At 44.7% G+C, this 21,756-nt stretch overlaps 1 protein-coding gene across 1 annotated transcript in view; it reads left to right on the forward strand.

Annotated features, from left to right (window-relative positions):
- ABCA4 (ATP binding cassette subfamily A member 4) overlaps positions 1-21,756 on the forward strand; it is a 105,055-nt gene that overhangs the window by 23,402 nt on the left and 59,897 nt on the right. Inside the window, exons 7-12 of the mRNA XM_047727670.1 lie at positions 7,019-7,224; positions 7,863-8,039; positions 9,979-10,201; positions 13,436-13,657; positions 15,524-15,728; positions 19,322-19,387. Coding sequence (XP_047583626.1) covers positions 7,019-7,224; positions 7,863-8,039; positions 9,979-10,201; positions 13,436-13,657; positions 15,524-15,728; positions 19,322-19,387 — 1,099 coding nt within the window. The remainder of the gene's footprint in view (positions 1-7,018; positions 7,225-7,862; positions 8,040-9,978; positions 10,202-13,435; positions 13,658-15,523; positions 15,729-19,321; positions 19,388-21,756) is intronic.

Consider the following 21,756-nt stretch of genomic DNA (forward strand, 5'->3'; position numbering starts at 1 on the left):
CATCTCCAGCGCTTGCTTATGGGTTCTGTGATTTCGGGCGACAGTGCTGTTCCACTGCCTGAGAAGTGAGAACGACATCTTTTGCTACAGTCTGGGGAGTGCTCACCGCTAGGGCAGAACTGGCTATTTGCAACCTGAATGTGTTCTCATCCGTCAGTGTCTGACTCTGTTGATCATGAAATATCTTTAATATAGTAACACTGACCTCCCAGGGTTGGTGGAATGATTAAACCGGAAAGCTTTGAGAGCTAGCGTCTTCTGCAGTTACCAGCCAGGTTATTGCGTCTTCCCTAGGACCCAATTAGATAGAAGCATTACCTGGTGGCTTTGCCCAGTGTACATCTTGGCGATCCAAGTTGACTTTTTGTTTCATTATTTATTTATTTTAGAAACAGACGTATTTTAACAGCTGTGCATTTCCTGTCCCTTTGTTTTCAAGTTGTGGTGCATTTCCTCAGTCTTTGTGGTAGAAGGTTTCAGATGTCTGTTTCACAGCGCCTAGTGTGTTAGATAAAATTTATGGTAGTGCCTTTGGCCTCTGTCTCACCATCCCAAACAACTCAAACAGCCCAAAGCTATTTTATTTAGTGGCTTTTTCCATGTGGTTGGAAATGAATCTTGAGTGTTAGAGCCTAGATCTGCCAGGAAATTCATTCTGGGATGTTTGCCCACATCCACTGGCGTTTTTCAAAAGGAACCCCAGGTATCTACATTAACACCAGCAGGATCACTTCAGGCCTCCATGGGCATTCATCAGCTGCTTTGTTCTCAGCCTAAGTATGGAAATTAAAGATGTAAGAGGCACGATTATAGAGCCACCATCTCTAAGGGTGCAGCCCCTCCCTTATCCTTGGACTCTCCCCGACACATCCTGGGTATATTAGTCAGAATATGTCAGCACAGGGTGCCATTCCCCTTTGATTATCAAGTTCAAAGAAAAAGGGAGATTCTTTTTTTCTTTGCCTCCACTCGGCAATGTTTCCCACTTAATATATAATTTAATTCATCTATTACTTAATGTGTTTGAATTTAGAGTCTGGCAGGTCAGAGTTGAAGAAGGAAGCCTGCTGCTACTGCAGCTTCTCCTCCCAAGGTGGTGGTTGATTTATCCGTGTAAACAAATGACTGCATTCTCAAGAGGTCTTGAGCACAGCTGCCTGCCCCGGAGAGAGCTCGAACCTCTTCCTCTAGGATGAACTCTGCTTCCTGGGGAGTACCAGCAAAACAACGGAGGAGGAAATGTAGGACTTGTGTGGACTTCAAATAGCAGTGGCCCTGCCACCAGAAGTTAGCTACAGTAGTTGGGAAATGAGGGGAACAAGGAAACCTCTTTCTTTTCTGCCTTTTGCTGGCATAGGGCATTGCAGTGGTTCTCTTTCAGATTCTGAACTCCAGTTGGAAAACTTGCTCAGAATTTGCCTCTGAGGCCATAAGACACTGTCTTTTTATTCACTGAAGATGCCCTTTGAGTTTTTTCCCATTAGCAGTGCTATCTTTATTTTGTGCCCCCTAAATTAGCCTTCTTATCTCCTTATATTATTCTTCCCTAACGTCCATGACCATATGGTTTCTCTCTGAATGGAACCAAACAGCTTTTATATAGACTCCATGACATCAGCCTTATTAGAACCTACTGTGTTTTCATTTGTAAGCTAATCAGACCAGACCAAATATGTCAAAATCCATGACCCTGGCTATGGGTTTAGTCATTCATCCTTGCCTCCCAGACACACTCATGCACATACTTACATAAATATATGTGCCTGTTAGCCAAGATTTTAACTTCAGAGACCAAAGCAGTTACCACTAGAGAATGAGTCCACTTTCTCTGAGGCAGGTGACCTCTCCATGAGGATGCAAAGGTATATTATGAGTCATACCTCAGAGGATGACCCAGGAACTTCTGAGTTATTTCCAAAGCAGTTTCCATAATTGCTGTGCCTTTACTTCAGGGAGATCTTTTGAGGATGGCATTCTAGATGGTCTTCATAAGCCTTCCTCTGGGTAGAGTTGTCTGGCTTTCACTCAATGGCCAATCAGCAGCTAGTGAACACCAGTGGTTTAGGACTTACCCCATCCCTATCCCTATTGTCCAGGTGGGACATGAGACTTTGACTTCAGTCTTTAGCATTGTTCTAACCAGTTGAGGTGCTGTAGATCAACTTGGGATGGGTTGTGTTCCTAGCCATATTATTTGAAGAAAATAACTGCCTTCCTCCCAAACAGCTGTCGCAAATGAAAGGTAACCTGGCAGGGGCTTAAAAGCCATTAGACTCCGTTGACTTTTAAGATATTTTTCAAAAACAGTAATAAAAATGGTATTTGTCAAGTTCTCCTTATTTATGAGACAGTTTAATATCCTCCAGAGGAAGGTTGCCCTGTTATGCCTCCTCACCAAGCTTGGAGTGATCACTGTAACTGGCCTCATAAGGTGGTGGTGAGGGCTCAAGGGTTTATGTGAGCAGAGCCCTTGGGCCACGTTGGGTGCATAGTGAGCCTCCAGTAAGCACCAGCTTTTATTCTTACTGGGAGGCACTGGCTGGCCCCTCCCAGACATCGTCATGTGATTCTTAGAACACACCTATGGGGTAGGGTATATCTCAGTTCTGCAGATAAGGAAACAAACCATACAGTTAGAAAACAGCAGAGTGGGGATGGCACTCAGGGCTGTCTGTCTCTTCAACTCTACACCATACCACTTTCCAAGATGAGGAAAATAACCCAACTTTGAGAATGGGTTGAGTGTTTCAGGATAGAAATGAGTGTTTGACAACCTTTTTAAGTTTTGTTTTTTTCACAGAGTATCAGGGTACCAATGTAGGGGGACGCAGCAGGAAACATGACTATGAATCAGCGGCCTGATAAAACAGCCAGGATGGGGCCCACGTCATTGTGAGCCTCAACAATGTCATTGAAAACATCAGCTGCTTATTCCAGTATGGATTTCCCTTTAAGACATGAAAGGAGAGTTCAAAGAGAATAAACTCGATGGCTCAGAAAGCCACATTATTAAAATATATTTATTTTTAATAGCCTTTTTGCTTCAGTGAGAATTATATTCTCATTAACATTATACCAAAAACTCACTTTTCACTAATTATTCCTAATTTATCCTCTGAATCAGGGTGTACAGGGTTATGTTCGAAATATAGGAAGAAAACTGTATTTCTTGCAGTGATCAAGACTTCTAAAATCAGTTCAATTCAGTAAACACTCACTGAGTCCTTTTCATGAGAAAATACTCCTCCAGAGACCACAATGAACAAGAATGGCCCCTGACTTCCAGGAATTACTGTCTCTAGAGCTGTGATGACCAGCATAGTAACCAGTGGAGTATGGCTTCCTCTTAGAGTAACATGTGGAAACAGCACCACCCTCAGACTTGACATTTGAAGACGTGGATTCAGATTCTGCTCCTGACCTGTACCAACCTTGGGCAAGGCTGTTTCTCCCTCTGAAGCAAGACATTAGATCATAAAACCTCTCTGACTCCTGTCTAAATGCTCTGTGATGCTGTGAGTGAATTGGTAGAATACTCCATGTGTGTGTCATAACTCACCTCCGCTAAAAGAAACCACAAAGAAGAATTTCCATCTCCAAAATAACTTTTTCATTTTAGAAAGTTAATTTCAAATTCACTTTAATTTAAATTCAAATTAAATACTAAAATTCTATATATGCAGACCTAAACTTGCTAAACCGATTTATTTATTTATTTTAAGATTTTATTTTTAAGTAATCTCTACACCCAACATGGGGCTTGAACTCACAACCCCAAAATCAGGAGTCCCATGCTCCATCAACTGAACCAGCCAGGTGTTCCCAAACTGATCCTTTTTTTAAAAATGAGATTCTCCTATTACTCATTTTTGTAGAATAACCTCTCCCCAGAGGAAGCTTAAACATGTTTCTTTTTCTTTCTTTCTTTTTTTTTTAATGTACTCTAGCAGTTTAGTTTTGATGCATCCTTGCCCAAGCAGGTTGGTTGCCAATTCTCTGTCCCCACAGTGTGCTATTAAGTACTGACAAATCCTGGCAGCCAGGCCCTTGGTCTTCAATTGTGGTGAAAGTCTATATTCCCCACCAAAAACAAAACAAAACAAAACAAAACAACCAAAACCAAAACCATGAAATAGCAAACCCTGTGTTATTCTGAGGAAGAAATAAACATGTATTAAGGACTTTCGGTGTCATGAGGTACTTTAGTCCTTTATCTCATTAAAGGACTAACCAGCATTAGACTGGGTGAAGTCTGTTTGCAAAAGAAGAGCTGGGTAAAGAGAATTTCCTATTTTTCTTAGTTTTATGATATGTGACTATACTTACTGGCATTTTTTAAAGAAATTCCACTTCCATTTAGAACATCGATCTTCTTAGTACGGTGTCACTTAAGCCTTGGCCCTCTGTTATTTTCTCATTACCTGTGTTCCTCTTTCCCACATCAGCTAGAATGTTAACAGTTTCTTTTACTTTCTTTCTTTTTATCTAGAAGACTGAAAACATTACCTGGGACCTTCTCTCAGGATATGGAGCCTGAGGTGGGACAGTTTAGTTCCAGAGGCCCAAAGACCAAAGAGGGTGGGGTTTGCAGTCCTTTGTTGTTCAGACTCAGCTTCTCAGCATGGGGAGGCTTCTGGCTCACCCTCTGAGGCTGCCTGAGGGGGACTTAGCAGTGCTGGGGTGGGTGAAGGAATTGGGCTTGCTTGCTTCTTACCAGGTTGGCGGGAGCTCAGCCCTCTGAACAGCTCCTTATGACTTGTCCACCTTCCTCGCTTCTCTACTTCTCCTGGTATGAGTTGTGGTATCAAATGAACTAGGCTTTGACCCTAATCCACCACTTTGGGGAAGTGACTCAGCCTCTTGGAGCCTAAGTTCCCTGGGCTGCAAAGGGAGGATAAATAATAACTGTGCTACCCTATAGGACAGTTGGGAGCACGTGGAGGGTAGTGGAGCAGGCTGTACCCGTGCTCCTGATATGGAGAAGGGGGTGGGGAGAAGTCTGGGCCTCTGGAAGCTGGGGAGGCAATCCAGGGCCAGCCACATGCTAGCTGTATGACCTCTGGCAGGTCTCCTCTAGTTCAGTTTCCTCTTCAGTAAACTGAGGATTCCAGGTAACTCACAGGCTCTGCGTGAGATAATGTGTTTCTTTAAGCCTGTATTACAACAGTCTTCTAACCAAGCTTCCTGCTTCCCCTCCTGCCCCCACCAGTGATTGTTTAGAAACACAATTGGATCTCACATGTCCTACCCTTGCTTAAAACCCTCCACTGGATTCTTAGGGCCTTTTAGAATTTGCCTGGAAAGCTCCTGGTTTTAGCATGGAGAGCTTCATGTCCTAGGAAGCCCCTTGTTGATTGGTTACACTGCAAGTCTGCAGGGCAACTGATGGGGTCGCCACCCACCTTCCTAGTGCTCACCTCTCACCGCTCACCTCTGGTTACTTCTGCTTCTCCGCACAGTGCAAAGACCTAAGGAGCATTCAACACAGTGCTGACGCCCTGGCCCTGACTTTTGAGAGTCTGATTTCATTGTTTGGAGTGGGCCCTGAGAGTAGGTGTCTTTTTAAGGCTCCCCAGTGGTTCTAAGCACAGCCAAGGACGGGAAACTGCTCTCTTCTTACAGGTCTCCAGAAACCCCATGTGTTGTTCTCTGGGCTGGAGCTGACCTTCCCCGTGCTCTCTTCCCTTGGCTAATTTCTTCTCATCCTCGTCCTACTCATGAGTCCCTTCCATCAGGCAGCCCTCCCACACTCCTTCAGGTAGACTTAACTACTACTGATGGCTCCCAGACTACCCTGAGCTTGCTTTCATCAGAGCCCTGTCATTTTGCATTATGATTGTTGGTTCCTCCACACCTCTCCCTCATTAAGTCTAGAGTTTCTTTCAGGAAGAGATTTTATCTTTCCTCCTTATATCCCTGGAGCCAAGTAGGCTCTGGCATATTACAGGCCTTCAGTAAGTACTGGCTGAACAAATTAATCAAGACAAGGCCATCTGACCTCTTGTGAGTTACATTCTAAGAAAGAAACATTGACACAATAATCCTAGTGTATTATAGGAACAAGAGGTTAAGGAAAAACCAGATCCCAGGTAGTCTAATACTTTAACAAATCTATAGATTTATTGGACAACCCCCAATATTCAAATTAAAAGAAAATCTTAGTTTTGCTCTTCTGTAGATAATGATTTTTTTTCTCTTCCAGTGGGGAGAAAGAAGACCTATTAGGAAATTCCTCATCCATCCACATTACCTGTCAGAACTGTAACTGGAAATGATTTCTCTGACTAAATCGTTTTGGTTCTCTGTTATTTTCTTTCTTCTTCCTTGCCCTTCCCTCAGCTGGCCACCATTGTGTGTTTGCAGAGAAGCAGGAAGGTTCACTGCTATGACTGCTTCTCTCTCTCTCCCTTTAAAATTCTATCGGCTTGGGGGCGCCTGGGTGGCTCAGTGGGTTAAGCCTCTGCCTTTGGCTCAGGTCATGGTCTCAGGGTCCTGGGATCGAGCCCCACATCGGGCTCTCTGCTCAGCAGGGAGCCTGCTTCCCCCTCTCTCTCTGCCTGCCTCTCCACCTACTTGTGATCTCTGTCTGTTAAATAAATAAAAAATATTAAAAAAAAAAAAAAAAAAGCTCTATCGGCTTGCTTTCTGATCTTCAAAGCAGCCTGTATCCAGCGTGACCCCACTCCCTTGCCTCCCCATGCTGGGGAGTGAGAGCTGGGAGTCTTTTTGTCATTTTGAAGACTTGCATATTTGGACAGCCTCTGACAGCCCTCACTAAATCTGCAGGGGTGAGAGCAGGTTGGCGTTTGTAAGCCCCCTTTATCCCCAAATCTATACATAAGGACAGAGTGACACCAGACCTCACAGTTGAGCAAACAGTAAGTTTCTAGATCTCCTTGCATTTGACCCATTCCCCCCCCCACCCAGAGCAGCAGCCCTTATCCCCTGCCCTTTTCCTACAGTTGAGTCTTTGCTGTTGATATTCTTCAATGCTCTCAATCTTTGTGATTATCCGTAGTGCTTGATCCTGGATAAGTTTGAAAGCTATGATGATGAAATTCAGCTCACTCAACGAGCCCTGTCTCTGCTGGAAGAAAACAGGTTCTGGGCTGGTGTCGTGTTCCCTGATATATATCCCTGGACCAGTGCCCTACCGCCCCACGTGAAGTACAAGATCCGGATGGACATTGATGTGGTGGAGAAAACCAATAAGATCAAAGACAGGTGATGTGTCAGGCAATCTCAAAGACCCTGTGCATCCCAGGAATGTATGTGGCAAGGAGCAGAGGCTCCTCTGGGCTCAGGTCTCCTTTTCCTTGTAGGGAGAGAAGGGTTACTTGGAAAGGCACAGAAACACTTGGGTATCTGAGAACTAAGCTCACGAACCAGTTGGCACTGTTAGTTGGTGGAACCAGGAAAGCTCATTTACCTTGTCATCATGCTCTCAATTTAGAACTTGTCCCTGGCTGGCCTTTGGGCAATTTGGAGATGGAAACCTCTAGGTATTGAATTATCTTCATGTAGATGTTCTGCAGATGAGGTTTCTCCAAAGTCACTGGGAAATTACATTTGGTACAGAGTGAGGGATTGAGACAGGACTCAGCCTAAAAATCAGTAAGATTAAGTTAAGAAGAGATAAGATATTTTATAAAGCTGATTGTAGAGTCCTTGAATTAAAGCCATTACAAGTAACAGTGGCCATTAGTCATAATTGAGATTTAAACTATGACTAGAAAATAGAATTGGTTTGGAACATTTTAGGGGAGAGGTTTCAAGAGTGAGTTTCGAGTCCCCTTGTGCTGTGAAGTGTCGGCTGCCATTCTTATTCACAACCATTGTCCCACCCTCTGGTTTCTCTGTAGGTACTGGGATTCTGGTCCCAGAGCTGATCCTGTGGAAGATTTCCGATACATCTGGGGAGGGTTTGCCTATCTGCAGGACATGATTGAACGGGGGATCACAAGGAGTCAGGCCCAGGTTGAGGTTCCAGTTGGAATCTATCTCCAGCAGATGCCTTACCCCTGCTTTGTGGATGACTCGTGAGTCAGAGGCTTCCAATCTCCCTCCCAGACACACTAATCAGGTTGCTGGGGTGGGATGGGAGTACTCCCCAGGCTTCAGTCTCTTTGGAAAGAAACCCAGGGAGTGGAGCCAGCTTGAAGTGAATGGAGCTCTGAATGATGAGTGGCTTCTCCCAGACCACAGGCAGGGCCAGATGGGCAAGGGAAGTGGCAGGGAGAAAGGAGTTGGTGTTGTGGGTGGGAAAGGGAAGGTGAAAATAAAAGCAAGGGAAGTGAGGTTGGGAAAGGGGACAAAGGCTTTTTAAGATTCCACTACGTAGTATGTTTGGTATGTGGAAGAGTTCTGGTCAGAGTGTTTGCCCAATGATTGCCAAATCAGCAAATTAGGACTCTGCATTGCAAGTAGGTCTGGTTCCTAGGAGCCTCAGAATAATGCAGCTCATTCCCTAATTAACATTCCCATGGTGCATGCTTAATGAAAAGGTAGAGGAATGTGTTGGATGAGCTGGAACCCTCCCTTCCTGCCCACCCCCACCTCCAGGCTTATACATCTGTTGGCCAGTAGCAAGCTAAGCAAGTAGGCTACTATTTTCTCAAGGTGTTTTTGGGGGATGTTAGAGAGAGGGACAGAGAAGAGCAGATTAGGTGGGCTCATTTACCATGGTGGATGGGGGCGGGAATATACCCAGGACAGGAGCCCATACCTACAAGTGGCTTAGGGTTCAACCTCTAGGAAAACACTGGGAAGTTCACCATAGTGCACATTGTGTCAGTAATGTTCAGGAAGGAGAGAAACACTCACAGCCTGAAGAAAGGAAAAGTTAAATTGCCACCTGACAAACAGTTAAGATAAAGCCCAGTATGTGCACAGGAAACCCTCCCTCCACACCCTAGTCCAATGGTTCCCTTCCTCAAGTCTACTGAAGACTAAAGAGATAACAGCGGCTGTTCTGTAGTCAGTTTGGGTTTGGATGATAGAGATGGGATGTGGAGCCAGGGGCAAAAGCCCAGTTCCACCTTTAGGATCAGAATGGGAGTATTTGGCAGGGTAGTGGGGTACACAATAAGGAGGCAGCGGGGAGTCTAGGCATTTAGACTGGGAGAGCCCTCTGGTGGCAGGTCCCAGAAGTGCAGGCCTTATGAATTTCTGGTTCTCTCCTTAAGGCCATCTTGAGAACCCTCCTGCCCTGGAATCAGCCCTTCCTGTGACAACCAACAATTTTTACTACATAATAATCCCAAGGGCTTTACTAGCACATCAGGCACAGAGGAAATATGTGTAAAGTTCACAGTGAAGTAATTCCAGAATATCAAATCTATCCTGCTTGCTAGAATGAATATCCATGGAATTCCTCTACTGGCACACGGCTGGTAGAGTTAGCTGCTATTGGATCACTGATCAATTTATTGATGGGTTACTTGTCTTCTGAAAGTGCCACACTGAATAGTTATTTTGTGCCCCTTCCTGCATAACTTCGGTTTGATCCTCTGGGATAGATAGTGCTAAGGTGGCTGACGCCCCTGGGGGGCCCCACTGTTGCTCTTAGCACCAATACCAGTTCCCTTTGTTTGTGATTAGCCTTCTTGGACTTCAGTGTCAGTTGACCTGTATCTGTTCTAGTCACAACTGTATCAGGTTTTCAGTTCTTTCCCAAGAGATCTTGCAAGAAGGTCTATATTGTGTAACATATAGAGTACAATTTTATTTTGTGCATATAACCTGTAGAGCATTCATCTGGACTAACCAAAAAGCTACCCTCTTGCTCTGAGGAACAAGTAATCCTTCAGGGCAAAGTGCAGTGCATTCAAAGAGTCAAGCCCAGTGAATACCCGTGGGGATTTTTTGCCTTTCCCTCCATCTGGGCTTTATTCTCAACACATCCAATCAACCAACATTTACTCCACCTCTACCAGGTACAGGGCATTCTACGATTCTGCTTCTCTCCTCTTGCTTCAGTTTTATGATCATCCTGAACCGCTGTTTCCCTATCTTCATGGTGCTGGCCTGGATCTACTCTGTCTCTATGACTGTAAAGAGCATCGTCTTGGAGAAGGAGTTGAGACTGAAGGAGACCTTGAAAAATCAGGGTGTCTCCAATGCAGTGATTTGGTGTACGTGGTTCCTGGACAGCTTCTCTATCATGTCAATGAGCATCTTCCTTCTGACCATATTTATCATGGTAAGCCAGATGGAGAAGGCCCAGAAAATCTTGAATAATATTGTACCTCCCATTTTCCTCCTGTTAATGAACTCATGCCTGCATTAGTCATCTGGCCACCAAGGATGGCCTGACATGTAGCTAGCCAGCCATTTCAGCCAGTGTGGCCACATGCAGCTGCCCAGTCATTTCAGCCAAGGTGGAAAATACTCAGTGTCCCCGTCTGCCAGGAACCCCGGTATCATGGCATGTTCCCCACTCCCACTTCTTGCCCAAGGAGCCGCAGTCCACATAGATGATCTAGCCCTATTCTGTGGACTATCTGGAGAAGCTGCTGTTAGGAGAGCCCAATACAGCGTGATTGTATGTGCAAAGGGTTCTCCCTTTCCAGGCAGAAAAGAAATGAGTACAAAGAGTGTTTTCCTGGGATTACTGTCTCAACCAGCAGATGAGGTTGGGATGTGAAGAGCCTTTTCATTATATTAGGAGAGCAGAACTAGACTGTTTATTCATTACCATCATGGTCACACCATTCATGGCTTGACCAAAGATGTTCTGCTGTCTGAAAATTATCCAAAGCATTTTAAAGAGTAGAACTTAGAGTGTGTCTTTTCTCAGCGGTAGGAATTCTTGTAGCTGCAGGCAGCACACATAGGTCCATCATCTGCAAACCTGCAGCTCCCTCACAAGCTAGACTTGGAAATAAAACATTATTTCATAATATGTTCTTTCCCTCCATTTTTAGTTCCTCCACAGTAGATGATCTTTTATACTTGTTAGATGACAAGTTCATAAATTTGGGTAGCTTTTAATATTTATTTGATGGGATTTGGTATAAACATCAGACTTTAGGCTTTGTATGTTCCTGTTATGATGTTACCAAGCTTGTTTCATTTTTCTACCATAATCATATTAAGTGCCCCTCTACACTGAGCAATATGTGTGCTGAACCATAGACTCTCGCTAAGGGTGTGTTTCATCCCATGCTGGACCATACTAGTGCCAGGAATGTTCCGTCACATATCCTGTCCATCCAGCAGATATTCAGTTAAACCAGATCCTACCCCACCTCTTTGCAGTAAGATGTACTAATTCAGAAGGGGTTTGTTTTCAGCCTTAGTCAAACCCTGTGCTAGAGCCCTATCAAAACCAATGCTGATAGAGAGATCATTCTGCTCAAGCAAACTAGCTTTAAATTTGCAGGGTCCTTGAGATCCACGAAGATGGGGGAAGAAGCTGCGTTCCTTGTGTTCTTCTAGGGCTCCTTTATTCCTTCCCATCTTTCAGTCTGCCCCTTTTCCTATTTCCAAGATGTTTTGTGCCCTCCTAATTAAAGGAGTCAAAATGCTAAGTGTCTGACTTATGCAAAGTGCATAAACATGTATGATATCTTTAAATGTCTGTTCAGTGACATTGGATCTGCCTTCCTAAGAATGGGCATTAAGACTTCAAAGCTTTTAGGATGTGAGGTAAAGAATGTTCACCAATAGTTTCTTGCACAAAGGGGTTTCTCCTTGTGGGAACCAGAATATTGTTCCAGGGATGACGGAAACAGAGCTTTGCACACAAAATAGGATTCCTTAGAATGACACTCCCATCTTTGCCTTGTCCTTCCTTCCCATCTCAACAATGCAGGAAAGAAGCTGGAAGCTAGGACAATGGGAAGGTTCCAGTTATTCAGGCTATTAGGAACAGAAAAGAAAAGTGGTCATTAGAGGAAGCCAAGGCCTGTGAGGCTATTGGGTCAACCCAGTGATTTTCTTTAATCTCTGCCTGAAGTCATTGAGAGACTGTATGGGCCTAGAAGCTTGTGGGACTTTGTTTTGAGCTGGGATAAGAAACGGACTTTATTCTTCTGAGAATACCAACAACCATCTTAAAGTTCTTCCAACCATAGTCAGGTATTCAGCTGTGGGCTTACTTTTACTGGGCTGTGTGATTAAGTAAAAGGAGTGAGCTTTCCAGGGTGATGTGGAGAGCTCTTTGACACACAAAGCCAGGAGCTCTGAGTCCTAATTTTGATTTTCATAAAGAGTTCCTCAGAGTTTGGTTCTAGTTAAGCATAGCCCTCTTCCACCCTCCTTTGTCATTTGTTTTATTCTGTTTTTCAGTCTGTTCCGTTTGTGCCTGGCAGGTACAAGAGTGTGAATGAGGGAGAAAGAGTAGCAATGGCAGACAGGTGACACATTTGTTCCTCTCAGCTCTTGCACACGCATGACAGATAGCGCTCATTGTCTCTCTTTTCTATTAAGAACCCAGTGCTTTAGGACACTACTAACAATTGATTAGAACCCATTTAAGAGATGAATCTATGTGTACTTTTATGTTCCCAAGAAAAGAACAAGATGATCTATATGTATTTGGAGTTCTGCGCAAAGGGTAAAATTCCTCATAGGAGGTCTGTGTAGTAAAGGAGGACCAAGAAGGCCTAATAAATTTGAACATTTCAGTGTATCCTGTAATGGAAGTGGGCAGCAGCTCACTTAGTGAAAATTGTTAATTTGGTCGTATTTTCTACATAGCCAAAGTGATTGACTCATGAGTTAATAATGTCCAAGATACTGAATATTGCCCCAGGTTCTATGTATTTGTATGATAGTGACAAAGGGGGAGGATTAATCTACTTTCAAGTGATATGGATTAACTGCTGATATTTTCACTATTGTGAGTGGTAAATCTCAGAATATAACTACACATGATTGAGTCAGCAGGCCAGACCTTAATTAAAGCAAAATGTTACAGATTGTTAGGGGAGTCTCCTACCTCCCTTTTTGTCCCTCATCTACTCAGTGCTGATACTCATGCTGATTACTCATGCTGATAGGCAGCCTAATGTGGTGCCCTCCCAGGGAGACCAGTACTCAGAGGAGTAAAAGACACTCAGAGTGTCCCCATCTGCCAGGAACCCAGGTATCATGGCATGTTCCCCACTCCCACTTCCTGCCCAGGGAGCCGCAGTCCACATAGATGATCTAGCCCTATTCTGTGGACTATCTGGAGAAGCTGCTCTTAGGAGAGCCCAATACAGCATGACTGTATGTGCAAAGGGTTCTCCCTTTCCAGGCAGAAAAGAAATGAGTCAGCATTGAGTCTCAACTGTGGAAATTTGGCACCCACGAGAGACGGTGGGAGAGATCACTCTGGAGTAGAAGGCTTCTGAAGGCCCAGAATCACAGCACAGAGGTTGCCCCCTGGGAGGGATGTGCCCTGGATACAGGTGGAAAGTACTGACTCAGAGGGTCTCTTTGGTTTCAGCATGGAAGGATCCTGCATTACAGTGATCCATTCATCCTCTTCCTATTCCTGTTGGCTTTCTCCACGGCCACGATCATGCAGTGCTTCCTGCTCAGCACCTTCTTCTCCAGGGCCAGCCTGGCAGCCGCCTGCAGTGGAGTCATCTACTTCACCCTCTACCTGCCCCACATTCTCTGCTTCACCTGGCAGGACCGGATGACGGCTGACCTCAAGATGGCTGTGGTGAGGGACCTCAGGCTTGCTCCTGCTATGCGAAATGTTTTCACAAAGGCATCTGTAGTCATTCTGGAAAACTGGCCTGCCCTTTGTGGGGATCCACCTTGCCTTGTGGGCCCAAAGGACATAAGGTATAAAAAGGCACAGGGGCAAAAGTTGGGGCTCTCTTCATCCCGAGCTACCCAGCAGCCCCTCCTTTCCAAACCTGCCTGATGAGTCTGTCCTGGGAAGCAATCAAAAACCAGTTTAACTCATGGGTCCTTTGTGTTCCCACAAGAGGGAAACAGCCTGGGACATTTCATTCACTTTTCTTTTTGAAGCATGTGAGAAGATGCAGAGGGAAGGGAGCGTGCCCCCAACTGTTCAGGGCAGAGAGATGTTTCCATTCATTAAAAGAATTTGTTTCTCTCCATAAAAAACCTGAATCCAGTAGTTTACAGGGGGTCTTTGTCACGCTGTATTACTATATGCAGAAAGGAGTACAGAAATGAACCAGTTAGGAGCCAAGCCCTCTTGCCAGGAAAGGACTCTAGAGATTGACTTTTGATTGTTTGAGAGACAGACATCTTGGTTCACAATTCCCAAACTAACATCACTGTCTTTTTCTCTAATCAGTTTCAAATAGGCCATTTCCACCCTCTTCATTAACCAGGCTTAACTGGCTTCTGGGTTCCCCAGGGTGCAGCTTTCCTTGTCCTCCAGAGCTTCCCTCTACAGTTCTTTATGCAGTGGTGTCAAGAAAAGACTACCACCTGCTTCTTATTGGGAAAGAGCTAAGATATAAGCTGCTCTAATAACCCAAACTGATTTGGCTACAGAGCTGCCAGGGCATCTGCCTTTTATTTCCCATGTTAAACAAGAAATCAGTTGCTGCTATTTATAACACCAGTTTTCTAAAACGATCACAGTGGGCTGGTAGCAAAAAAATCCTTACGACTCAGCCTATGGACAGAACTGGACTAACTTAATATCCTGGATAGATATCAGTACTTTGAGGCCACAACTAGCTTCGTGGGAGTGTGGATCCACCAAGAAACTATAGTTCTGGCAGTGTGTGGACCGGGGCTGAGCTGAGACTTTTTAAAATGGCTTTTGTGAATATACAGCTGGGGAATCTTTTCCTTCTCTAGACAGTTTGAACCCCACCCTGGGTCCTACAAAGTGCAGAGAGACCTCTGAGCAGAGGAAATGAGAATAGCCAATTGCTCTTTCTGCCATGCTGGTGACCACCTGTGGGGACTTGGCTGGGGGCCCTCCTCTTCAAACTCCTTTTGCACACCACCTGTTTAGTTGACTTGTTCTTTCTACCGAAAACCCAAGGAAAAGATTGGTCTCAGTATGGAGAGGAGAAAAGATGACATCAGTGGAATCTGAGGTTCTTCTGGCCTCACTCTTAGACCTTAGGAGATCATAGGACCATCCCTTGCCTGGCACCCTAAGACACTAATGACTTTGTGGACCCTTCTAAAGGGAGTCACACAAAATAGCTCAAGTTATCTTCTTTGTTCTATCAAGAACTGTGTGATCTCAAGAAAGAGGTAGGAAGAAGGGGGAAATGGTAGGAAGGTAAACCTGAGCACCTTTGGTCCTTTGGTACGTTGTGCTTTTGTGGTGTTTGTTTTTCCCGTTACACGACTATACTCCATTGAACAGATGGGAGGTGGCTTCATGAGTATTGTGTGAGGTCCCTGGGCATTTCCAGAATTCCCTTTCTTGGAAAACTGCCTTATGCCCTCCCTGGGTTATCCTTATACCTGGACACAAGCTGGACCACTCTTTTGGCCCTCGCCCCTACCCTGTGGACAGCTGGGTGCTCTTGGGTGGGGTGAAAGTCCACCGTTCATCTAGTGTGCCCTCTTTGCCTCGCTGCAGAGCCTGCTGTCTCCTGTGGCATTTGGGTTTGGCACTGAGTACCTGGCTCGCTTTGAGGAGCAAGGCCTGGGGCTGCAGTGGAGCAATATTGGGAGAAGTCCCATGGAAGGGGATGAATTCAGTTTCCTGATGTCCATGAAGATGATGCTCCTCGATGCTGCTCTATATGGCCTGCTTGCCTGGTACCTTGACCAGGTGTTTCCAGGTAAGGGTCAACTCCCATAGGGTAAAGGTACTGATATTGGGTTCCTCAGATCCCCAGCCTTCCCTCACCTTTCATCTAGTTTAAATCTTATCCTTTCTAAGCTCTTTCAATTTGGGCCTTCAGAGCCAGCATTTGAAACTTAAGCTTAAGTCAAAAATCCATCAGTGAGTGCTGGTGTCTCTACTTTAGAAATAGGTCCAGAATCTGATCCCTTGTCACCACCTCCACCACTACCATCCCAGTCCAAGCCTCTTTCCATAATCATTGCCTGCCAGTCTGTTCTCCACACTGTGTTCAGTGATCCTTTCCGAAGCTGGGTCAGATGATATCTATCTTCTGTTCGCATCCCTGCGGTGGCTTTTCCTCTTGTTCAGAGGAAAACCCAGTGTCCCAGTCCTGGCCTATAAGATGCTTCATTATCAGCAGCCAACTAACTGTCTTCCTCATTTCATGTCTTTCCCTTCTCCCTCATGTTCTCTGCCCCAGCCACATCCACCTTCTCACTGACTGTTCTTCAATACACTCAGTGCATTTCCTCCTCAGGACATTTGTACCTGTGCTCACTGCCTGCAGCGTGTTTCTGCATCCCTCATACCTGCAGGCTTACTTCCTCGCTTCTGTTCAGGTCTAAGTTCAGATGTCACCATGTCACTGGGATCTTTCCAGATTGCGAGTATCTAAATAGCTACCCGTATATAAATCACAGTCCTTCAGTGCTTAGACATAAGCACTTTATGTTTGCGACATCACTCTCTGACATGACATATCTTTACTTGTTTGCATGTTGACTCTCTACCCCATGAGAGCAGGCCCAGTCTGTTTTGTTTAATATTATAGGCTTGATGCCACAAGTAGTGCCTGACTTTTGGTGGACATTGAATAAACACCTGACTAATCTGCAGCATTGAAAAGCAACTCCTGAATCAAAGTTGGGTGTTCACATAGTTTCATATTTGCTTTGTAGAAATCAGATTTTCCTTTGGATTAGTATTTCCTGGTAACTAGAGAAGTCCCACTTCCATCTGAGTGGGCTCCAAGTCAACCAACAACCACCTTGTGCTGTGGCAGCCGTGGCCGGGAGCAGGCAGGGGAGGGTGAGGCTGGGTCCAGTCCCTGGGGAGGGATGAACTCACATCATCTTGAGGCAGCCTTTTTTGGGAGAAATATACAGGCAGCAACCCTGGAATAGGAGAAAGATTGCTAGGCTGAGCCAGGAGGCCAGGTTTGGGTCCTAGCCGTGTGATTATATTAGTTTCCTAGGGCAGCCATAACAAAGCACAACAAACTGGGTAGCTTAAAACACCACTTTTTTTTTGGGGGGGGGGGTGGTCTCAGTTCTAGAGGCTAGAACTAGAAAATCAAGGTGTTGGCAGGGCCATGCTCTCTCTGGAATCTTCAGGGGAAGGAGCCCTCCCTGCCTCTTTCAGCTTCTGGTGGTTTTTCAACAAGCTCTGTCTTCACCCGGTGTTCTCCCTGTGCGTGTATGTCTGTCTTCACACAGCCATCTTTCTATAAGAACACCTGGTCAGATTGGATTAGGCTCCCATGTAGTCTGGAGTGACTTAATCTCAATACGCACATTAGCAATAACTATTTCCAAACAAGGCCAAGGGTTAGGACTCTGGTGTCTTTTTTTTTCTGATACCAAATGTGTCAACCACCCTCCCCCCCAACATCAGCTATTTCTCTAATGGCAACCAGGTGTCCAACAATCAATTCAGTTCTACCCCGTTCAGTAACCCCCCAGAATTAGCACAGACCCCACAGAAAGATTCAGCCCTACAAGACTGTTCCCACTTCAGGGGCCAGATGCAAATACAGTGCCCAGGCTACCCACGCTTTTGTCAGACTGACTACAAATTCAGGAGTTCTCACGGCCACCACCCCCTGATTTAGTAATTCACTAGAACGACTCACAGAACTCAGGAAAGTAGTCTACCTGCAGTTACAGTTTATAAAAAAGAATACAGCTCAGGAGCAGCCAAATGGAAGAGATGCGTAAAGGGAGGGGCAGGAGGGGTGGTGCCTGGAGCTTTCAAGTGCACTACCCTCCCAGGACCTTGATGTGCTCAGCAACCTGGAAGCTCCCTGAATCTCATTCCAGAGTTTTTATGACTCATTCTCCAGCCCCCTTCTCCTCCCTCAAGATGAAGGGTGGGGCTGAAAGTTTCCATCCTCTTTTCCCAGGTCTGGTCTGGTGACCAGCCCCATCCTGAAGCTATCTAGGGACCCTCCCCTGAGTCACCTCATTAGCATAAATTCAGGTATGGTTGAAAAAGGGGCTCAGCTCCTTGTGAACAACAAAAGACATTCCCATTGCTCAGGGAATCCCAGGGGTTCTATGAGCTGTGTGCTGGGAACTGGGGACAAGACCACGTATTATTTTGCATTCTTCCATGGGCCTCAACATATCTTTTTGACGATTTTTGGGGGGGGTGGACACAATTCAACCCATAATGCTGATTTTGAGCAATACATTTGACCTTGTTTTCCGTCAGCTTTTCTATCTTACTATGCCACTAGAAGGAGATACAATAAGTGAAAATTAGTTGGATTGAAAATGCAATTTGTCTATAATTCAAGAACTTTATTTTAGCCAAGTTAAAGCTTTAATTTGTCCAGTTACTATTTACTGAGCAGAACCTGTATGTGAGGCTTAGCACTAGTTTTACGGAAAAAAGGGATGAAAAAGACAGACCCAAACCTGTCCTTGAAGGTCTGACAGTTTGCTGGCCATGGAACATGGGATAATATTAAATAAGCTAAGATAGTGTGTTCTCACAAAATTAACATTTTATAGGAAGCAAAGTCTGCGAAGAGAGCTAGACAAGAAATTTGGGAGTCTTTTCCTTGGGATCCAGTAGAATGGGGTGGTTGAGATCAGGGATATTAGAACGAGATTACCCATTTCAGTATCTCTCTCTGTTTAATTAGCTGTGACCTTGGGCAGATGACTCAAAGTCAATGTGCCTCTGTTTCCTTATCCACAAGAATACTACTACCTATCTCTTAGCGTTGTTTTGAGGATTAAATTTTTAACTCATGAGAAGTGCTTACAATATAATGCCTACCATGGAAAGAGCATCCAACAAATGTTAGTGACAATCATCACCATTATTATTATCTGGTAATTGTTGAGAAAGGGCATGACTAAATTCTTTTTTTTTTAATTTTTTTAAAGATTTTATTTATTTGACAGAGATCACAAGTAGGCAGAGAGGCAGGCAGAGAAAGAGGAAGGGGGAAGCAGGCTCCCCGCTGAGCAGAGAGCCCGATGTAGGGCTCGATCTCAGGACCCCAGGATCATGACCCGAGCCAAAGGGAGAGGCCCAACCCACTGAGCCACCCAGGCGCCCCTAAATTCTTAATAAAATATTTTTTTGGAAAGCTGTTGCACCCAAAAAAAGTGACTTTTAAATTAAAACACGTTGGAAGGAGTAGTCTTTGTGTCGTAGCCCATGGATAGCTATGTAATGCTTATGAACTATGGATATCTATAGCTATACTCTGAAGTTCAAATAGAAAAATTCTCGATTTTGTAGAGCTGTAGTAGGACTACCAAAGCTTTTTCCTTATTTCCCTGTCATTTCTAGGGGACTATGGAACCCCACTTCCTTGGTACTTCTTTCTACAAGAGTCCTATTGGCTTGGCGGTGAAGGTGAGTTATTTAAAATTTTTCAATTAAAAACAACGCTCCCCTCCCAAAACCTTTAGTGTTTGAAACTAGCTCCTTTGGCTATGTTCTGGATATGTGTGGGCTGTAGAGGGGGCTCCTAATATCAAGTGTGTGGTTCCGGCCACTGTGGTGCAGTATCGTAGCCTCTGGGAACCCACTTTCTGTAAGTCACTAGGCCAGGACGAATGGCTGAGCTCTGATAAACCCTTGTTTCCCATACAGCTTGTGCCCAGTGGATGAAATTGCCCTTGTGAAAGAAGGCCAAACCAGTTTAGGGTGTAAATGACTTTTGCAACTCCTCAATTTAAAACAGAGATCTGCAAAATCACGAAGGAACCTTTGCACTGGTCTTCTTATGCCTCCTCTCCTGCTTTTTTATTCCTTTTCAAAATGTAAATTAATTCATTCTCCTAAGGTGAAGGCCCATCCAGAGGCTGGAGCAGAGCTATGACCTTCAAGGCAAACACTCCTAGACTCTCCTAAAATTCATCTTACTTTGTGATTGGGGAAGAGGGCCAAGGGGCATTTGCCCAGAATCCTTCTTAGATCAAATTTACCTTTCCTATTAAACAGGACAGGAGGCCCAGGGAGAGCTCTAAAAGCTCTATAGACTCTATTGTGACATATGAGCAAGCAAGAGATTCCTGACCTGAGAGCTGGGGACTTCCTTGGAGCTGGGAGTTTCTGGAAGCAAAGGAAATACTTTCCAATCTGTTTGTTCCTCACTTACCTACCCTTTACTTTGTATTTTTGGATCTGGGCCAGGATTTATCCCTTAAGCACTAAGATAGAGGTTTGTTTTCTCTAGGGGGTTAGCCTAGGGCCTTTAAAAGTCTTGGGCAGTTTGTTTTGCTTTGTTTTGTATTTATGTTTCAAACAAATAGTACTTTGACAGCTCAGTATTTTTCCATTATGTTGGTTTGCCTGTCTTTATGTTGGTTTGCCTGTCTTTGTCTATGAACTTTTAAAATTCCAACTACAGTAAGGTTATAATCCAATGGGGATTTTCAACAGGGGAATATGTTTTTGGAATATTTCTAATTTCAACGAATATCAGTACTTGTGGACATTTCCCCCCCTATAATCTCAGCAGATAATCTGCCTCTCAAAAGAGAAATTCTTAAAACAAATGTGCTCTTTCAAAAATGAATCACATATATTTTTGCCAACAGAAGCCAAATAGAATAGGCTAGAATGAAATAGATTCCTAAATCTCTCTAAAACCAAAAAAGAGGGGCACCTGGGTGGCTCAGTGGGTTAAGTGTCTGACTCTTAGTTTTGGGGCTCAGGTCGTGATCTCAACGGTCCTGAGATGGAACGCTGCATCAGGCTCCACACTGCGCATGGAGTCTGCTTCAGATTCTCTCTCTCTCCCTCTCCTTCTGTCCCCCAGGCCCTCCCCCAACACTTGCATGCACATGTGCTCTCTCTTTCTAAAAAAATAAATAAAATCAGAAAACAACTGAGTTTCCTCACCTAACCCCCTCCTCTCACATACGAAGAAATGGAGCCCAAGAGGACGAATGTCTTGTCCATGTTCCTGCTGCTCATTTGGGACGAAAACCTGAAACTGGGAAACACATTTCCTGGCAAGGAACTCATCCCATGACTAAACTATGTAGAATATTTTCCCCTGCTATTTTGTTGCATGTCCATGCAGTAGGAGAGCTAGTAAAGTGATCAAAGGCATTATGGGCAATAGAGTTGAAAATCCTTTAGGAGGGAGAAATAGAAGTGCCAGAGGTGGCAGGTCCCTGACCACGAGGCCCATTCCTTGCTGCTCCACCTTCAGCCTGCAGATCTACAGAGGGCAGCCAGGGGTGAGGGAGGCCCTGGTGGGCTGCCTCATTAAAAAACTCCCCCTGCCCACATCTGTGCTCTGGAGGCCAGAGCCTTTAGATGCGTGGTGACAGTGGTTTCCTCCAGCCCCTGCTTTCTTCTCTTGCTGGCTCCCTCCTCTGCTTCTCTTCCCCTTCCAGGATGTCCTGATGTCCTTTTAAACCAAATGCCAAGTTTATTAGAAAAACAAACAACAACAACAACAAAAAACCGACCTGTGTGTGTGTGTGTGCATGTGTGTGTTTTCACCGCACTTGACAATTTATATAAGCCTCTACCTCAACCAGGCTCAATTCTGGTGTTAGTCACAGAAGACTTGAGTGCCCATAAAAATGCTCAGGTAAATTTTGTCTCAATCAGTAATTTAAGCTGGCCATCCGTCATATCAACTTGAATGAGCTTTTCTCAAGGCTCACCATGACTTTGACATGTTTTTTATTGGAGCAAGAAGTACTGTTAGTGAAGAAAATTAACCCATTGCAAACTCAGTCCTGGTTTTGTGAATATTTTTT

Source organism: Lutra lutra, chromosome 4 (genome assembly GCF_902655055.1).
Source record: "Lutra lutra chromosome 4, mLutLut1.2, whole genome shotgun sequence".
NCBI classification, from domain to species: Eukaryota; Metazoa; Chordata; class Mammalia; order Carnivora; family Mustelidae; genus Lutra; species Lutra lutra.